Source organism: Aegilops tauschii, chromosome 3, assembly GCF_002575655.3.
Source record: "Aegilops tauschii subsp. strangulata cultivar AL8/78 chromosome 3, Aet v6.0, whole genome shotgun sequence".
NCBI classification, from domain to species: Eukaryota; Viridiplantae; Streptophyta; class Magnoliopsida; order Poales; family Poaceae; genus Aegilops; species Aegilops tauschii.
In genome coordinates this window covers 12,211,603-12,217,503 of record NC_053037.3, presented here as the reverse complement: position 1 = coordinate 12,217,503, position 5,901 = coordinate 12,211,603, and the positions used below count along the sequence as shown (strand labels likewise).

General features: G+C 51.2%; 1 protein-coding gene across 1 annotated transcript; it reads left to right on the top strand.

Annotated features, from left to right (window-relative positions):
- Positions 1–1,998: 1,998 nt before the first annotated feature.
- LOC109777858 (hydroquinone glucosyltransferase) lies at positions 1,999–3,905 on the top strand. Its single transcript, XM_020336415.4, has one exon. It carries the CDS (start codon positions 2,182–2,184, stop codon positions 3,778–3,780), a length of 1,599 nt encoding a protein of 532 aa, XP_020192004.2. The 5' UTR covers positions 1,999–2,181; the 3' UTR covers positions 3,781–3,905.
- The last annotated feature ends 1,996 nt before the right edge of the window (positions 3,906–5,901 follow it).

Genomic DNA, 5,901 nt, shown 5'->3' with positions numbered 1-5,901 from the left:
ATCGTTCTACGTCCAATTGTCTATTCATTTTACCGACCTTTCTTGATATTAATCAGATCTAAGGGCATGTACAATGGTGACATATGCATACAGATGCCCCACGAGAAAAAGTAGCTTGAGACAACTACAGTGATATTTTCTTCCCAATGAAGGGACTCATCAAGAAATAGAAAATAGAAACTTTAATACATATGCATCTCTACCCTTCACTTCAATTTTTTCAGTTTTTTACATTAGACCACATTTTTTTCTCCCCAAGCATCTGCCTCTTGCACTGGATCCCGCATCACTATCCGAACCTATTTTCCCTGACATCCGATCCTACATTGCGCATGAGGCATCGTCATGACTCATAAGGCTATGCATTAGCCATGCCCTAAGATGCTCCATGGGTATTTTTATTTTATATCCAATAAAAAGATGGACAAGACAAGGTCCGACTCTGGTAGGCATTGCTAACGAAAGAGCAGTTCAGGTACAAGTGATGACGTCAGCAATGAGCTAAGCAATCTTTTTCATAAGAGCAATAATCGAACGTATTTTTTACAAGCAGTGCCGTCATCAATGATGTCACCGGTAAAAAAAACTGTCCGACTGCTTGGCTGATAAGCTAGATCATCAGAAAACTAATGAGTACAGTGCATATAATTAACTTGTGCCAAAAGTACACATATGTGTAGTTCAAAAGCAACAATATCAAGTGTTTGTGCCCGAAAAAAAAAACAAGTGTGTGTAGAATCAACCTTTTAAAAAGTAAGACATAATAATTTATCTAATGTAAAAAACTGGCTACTGATTGACACAACCAAGATTATCAACATGCATGTGTTCAAGCCTTCAAGGTTATAGGAAAAGTAGTCAAGTACGCATTAAATTATTTCGGTTGTGTCAATCAGTAGCCAATTTTTCTTTATGCTGAAGCGATATTATCAACGCAATATAGTACGAAGGACGGCAAAAAAAGATGAATCATTGACATAGCTCTTGCCCGGTAACTTACACAGGTAAGTTAAACACACCCATATTAAATTGCATCCATGCCAAGCGCGGCCTTAGATTTAACTCTCCGTGTATCGCTCTATTTGATGATCTATCACATCTGAAGATAGGCACTTGGAGCTTGGAGTTTAGGAGGAATCAAACAGCAAGGATTATTTGACCTGTCACACAAACTAAATGTTATTGAATCTAGCGGCGCAGATGCACAGGTCACTCTCTGCTAGTTTGGTTAGAAGAAGACAATGACAGTGTTGCAACTTGCCTACCGCGAGGGTAGCATGGCTAGTCATCACGACATATACTACAGTTTTACAGCATGATAAAAGTCGTTAAAGATACTACCCCTCCGTTCCATAATGTAAGACGTTTTTTGGCACTAAATGTAAACGTCTTACATTATAGGACGGAGGGAGATACGTACTGGCTGAGAGGCTAGCCGCCTTAAGCTCTCATTTTCGACACCCAAGTTGCATTCAGAACTGATCTCCCGAATCAAATCGTTTCACGGAACAATACAAAAGTACAGAAGAACATAACTAATGGAGTAAAAGTAACTTTTCATTTATGACACTTTAGAAATTGTAGCGCTGGCTTCTGATAATTCTCGACACTTTAGAAGTTTTGAGTTTTAAAAAACAATTTCCAAAAAATCGAACTTTTACAATTCGGGAACTTTTTATCACGCTGAAAAAAGCTGAGAAAAAAACACATATGCACGTCCCCACCTAGGAGATGGAAGAGGAGAAAAAGTCTCAAACCACCACCCTTAGCCGCCAGGGGGGTTCTGTTTAAATGATTGGTATCTAACTGTTTGAAAGTTTTGTTCTTGGTAAACTAAAACTGTTGGAAGGTAGGAACGCACCAAAAACTTATAATAAAACCCCAAAGTACCCTTGCATGGCCGCGTAGCCGCCAGTGAGAATTTTCCGTATAAATGGTTGGTACCTGGGAATTATTTGGTATAAAACCTGAACTTTTGGTAGGTAGGAATGCGCCACAAACTTATACAAAATAGAACTGTTGGAAGTTGGGAATACACCAAAGACTTGTATATATACCACAAAGTGCCCGTGCGTGGCCGCGTAGCCGCCACGGAGAAATTTCGTTTTGCATGATTGGTATCTACGCGTATACGTACTTATTTGGTATACAGTATAAAAATAGAAGTTGTGGTAGGTAGGGATGCACCACAAACTTATAAAACCCCACCCGTACATCAGTCCAACCAAACCACCACCCCCGTGTCAAATCAGATCATCGCACCCCCGGAGAATCTGTCCCTCCCGAGAAAGAGACACGCAGCGCAGCGCAGGGGCGGGCGAAACAATGGAGGCGAACGGCATCAGCGGCGGCACCGCCGAGGCCGCGGCTCGCCGCCCTCCGCACGTCGCGATGCTGGTGACGCCCGGGATGGGCCACCTGATCCCGCTCGCCGAGCTGGCCAAGCGCCTGGCCGCGCGGCACGGCGTCACGGCCACGCTCATCACCTTCGCCTCCACGGCCTCCGCCACGCAGCGGGCCTTCCTCGCCTCCCTCCCGCCGGGCATCTCCTCCCTCTCCCTCCCGCCCGTCGACCTCTCCGACCTGCCGCCCGACGCCTCCATCGAGATGCTCATGTCCGAGGAGTGCGTGCGGCTGGTGCCGGCGCTCACGGAGGCTCTCTCGCGGCTCATGGAGACCACGCGGCTGGTCGCCTACTTCGCCGACCTCTTCGGGGCCGACTCCTTCGACGCCGCCGTGGCCGCCGGCGTGCCCAGGAGGTACCTCTTCTTCCCGGGGAACCTCCAGGGGCTCACGCTCATCCTCCACCTCCCGGAGCTCGACGTCTCCATGCCCGGCGAGTTCCGGGACCTGGCCGAGCCCGTCAGGCTCCCCGGCTGCGTGCCCATCCCGGGGGCGGACATCCTCTCGCCGCTGCAGGACAAGTCCAGCCCGAGCTACCGGTGGATGGTGCACCACGGCGCGCGCTACCGCGAGGCCGACGCCATCCTGGTCAACTCCTTCGACGTCTTGGAGCCGGACGCCGCCAAGGTGCTCGGCCGCCCGGAGCCCGGCCGCCCGCCGGTGTACAGCATCGGTCCGATCATACGGACCGACGCCGCGCCCGTCGCCACCGACGCGCCGCGCGCCGCGTGCCTGGACTGGCTCGACCGGCAGCCGCCGAAATCAGTGATCTTCGTCTCGTTCGGCTCCGGGGGATCGCTGCCAACGGAGCAGATGCACGAGCTGGCGCTGGGGCTGGAGCTCAGCGGGCAGCGGTTCCTGTGGGTGGTGCGGAGCCCGAGCGACGAGGGGGCCGTCAACGCCAACTACTACGACGCGGAGAGCAAGAAGGACCCCCTGGCCTACCTCCCGGCGGGGTTCGTGGAGAGGACCAAGGGCGTCGGCCTCCTCGTGCCGTCGTGGGCGCCGCAGACGGAGGTGCTGGCCCACGACGCCACGGGGTGCTTCCTGGTGCACTGCGGGTGGAACTCGGTCCTCGAGAGCCTGGTGCACGGCGTGCCCATGGTCGCGTGGCCGCTCTTCGCCGAGCAGCGGCAGAACGCCGTGATGCTCTCGCAGGGCGTCGGGGCCGCCGTGCGGGTGCCGGCGACCAAGAAAAAGGAGGAGATCGCCGCGGCGGTGAGGGAGGTGATGGCTGGCCCAGGCAAAGGCGCCGAGGTCAGAGCTAAGGTGGCGACGCTGCAGAAGGCTGCCATTGAAGGCCTGCTCGAGGGAGGCGCCGCCATGGCCGCGCTGGACGAGGTGGCGAGCAAGTGGACAGGTGCCGAGCATGCATGACTAGGCGTCGGCGGATACTTTGCCACCTCCAATTCTGTTGTATGATTTGTTAAGTAAAATTCTCATGCATGCACTGGTTGTTTGTAAGTTGCGTTCGAAATATTTACGGCAGTCGATTTTGTTCAGCACTGGATTACCCTGACCTTTGTGTTCTTCGGGATCGACAGAGTTGCCATGCGTCAGTGTCGTCTTACTCTTAACCTAGTCGTAATTTTTTTTCTGTTTAAGCAGTGCGCCCGTGATCCACCTACCTATGGCCCATAGGCTACTGCTCCCCATGCAGACGCATGTGAACTCACAGCGCGACACACACGGACGTTGTGTCTCTCTCTGCATGATGACTGGATGGGGAGCAGTAGTTTATTGGGATGGGCGATGGAGAGTAGAGTAGAGTAGTTTCTGGAGGACGATGGGAATATTGAGCTTTAAGATTGAGGAACCTTGAGGCCACACGCGGCGTGCTCTTGTCTGGTTTGGTCTCTTAATTTGATGGCCACTACTCTGCGCGGGCGCACCGGCTCAAATTTGGGCCGGTCGGCCCGCAGCCGTCCGATATGATTGCTGACAACCGTTCAATTAAAAGCCTAATCTTCGTCCTCGTTAACCACTTGCCCGCAGAGAAAAAAAGAAAAGTCAACCGACACCGCGCGACGCCCCGGCCTCGAAACACCACCCGCACGTTCTTCGGCCGTCGCTTCCCTCGTCGCTGGTCACCGTCGTTGCTGTCGGTTGTCGTCGCCGGCTTCGTGCATGTAGGAGCCTGCTTCCTACGGTTGCAGCTCCCCATGGCGACGGCCGCAGCTCCGATGCGGCAGCTGCAGTCCAATGGCCATCCTCGTCGCCGGTTACAGAATTAAAATGGCACAACCGCGTAGCTTACAACCAAAAAAGTTGTGGTAGCAAAAACCAGTGCCGATTCCAGCAAAACAAACATACTGTGGAAGCAAAAAAGAAAATGGGACCCCGGCTCCGGCAAAAAACTCGCACGGGAGATGGAACCAAAAAAATACGAGCCGCCGGTTCCAGCAAAAACATGATATGGTGGAAGCAAAATCACACACTGGTTGTAGCAAAAATCAAGACGGTGGTAGCAAAGAACGGGTTGTTTCCAGCAAAATTCGAAGACGGTAGTAGCAAAAAATGGGGTTGGTTGCAAAATACAAACTAGTTGCAACACTACCGTCGGGCCATGGTCACCACCGTCAGGCCGTGGTCACCACTGCCGTGGTATGGCCCCATTGGTTGTAGCAAATCCCATCGCCGGTGGTAGCTTTCCCGGTCCCGGCTGCAGCAAAATCGCAGCACCGACATCGCCGCCACAAATCACGGTCGCCTCCCTTGTAACAAATCCGGCCATCGGTTGTAGCATGGCCGGTTACTGGTTGTAGCACGCCGTGCAGTCGCGGAGCTGCGAGTACGCCCTGACCGTGGCCGGAGATGGACGAGAAGGGAAGTGGTGGACATAATGCTACGGCCACACCTCCATGGAGGTAATAATACACACATGCATCGCCATCATTGGCACCGACCAATGACATGAGCATAATATCACCAAGCGGTGACCTTACCATCTACCTCATTGTCTTCACGAATTGAAGAACCCCACACTAGTATAGAAAAGAGGTAAATACACCAGTGGTGCTTGAACTTGTCATGGATGTTCAATTTGGTGCCTAAACTTGAAAAATACATCGAACTGGTTCTACAACTTGACACGAACGGGCAAATACGGTGCTATTGCTGTCTGTAGACGTAATACGCGTTGACGTGGCATGTATATGGCTGACGTATCACTGACATGGCGTGGGGCCGATTCATTGTTACGAAACAAAAATGCTTAAGCACTATATGACTCTATGAGTAGTGGGCCCGCCGGACAGTAACTACGAAAATTAACATAAAAATCAAGACTGCATGAGTCGAACCTACTACCTGCCCCTTGGGCGGTGCATGCGCTAGCCACTCCAACCAACATATTTTGTTGACAAATTCCCTCAGATATTATATACTTAAACAAAAAAACTCTTATGTACATAAATTGGCTGCAGCCAGTGGCCATGTTGCACACATTTTTTTAAAATGTAAAAAGTATGTAAATAATAATCATAATATTAAAAATTA

Excerpts from the sequence above, each read along its gene's own strand:
- LOC109777858 (XM_020336415.4), top strand. The coding sequence starts at position 2,182 with ATGCACCACAAACTTATAAAACCCCACCCGTACATCAGTCCAACCAAA.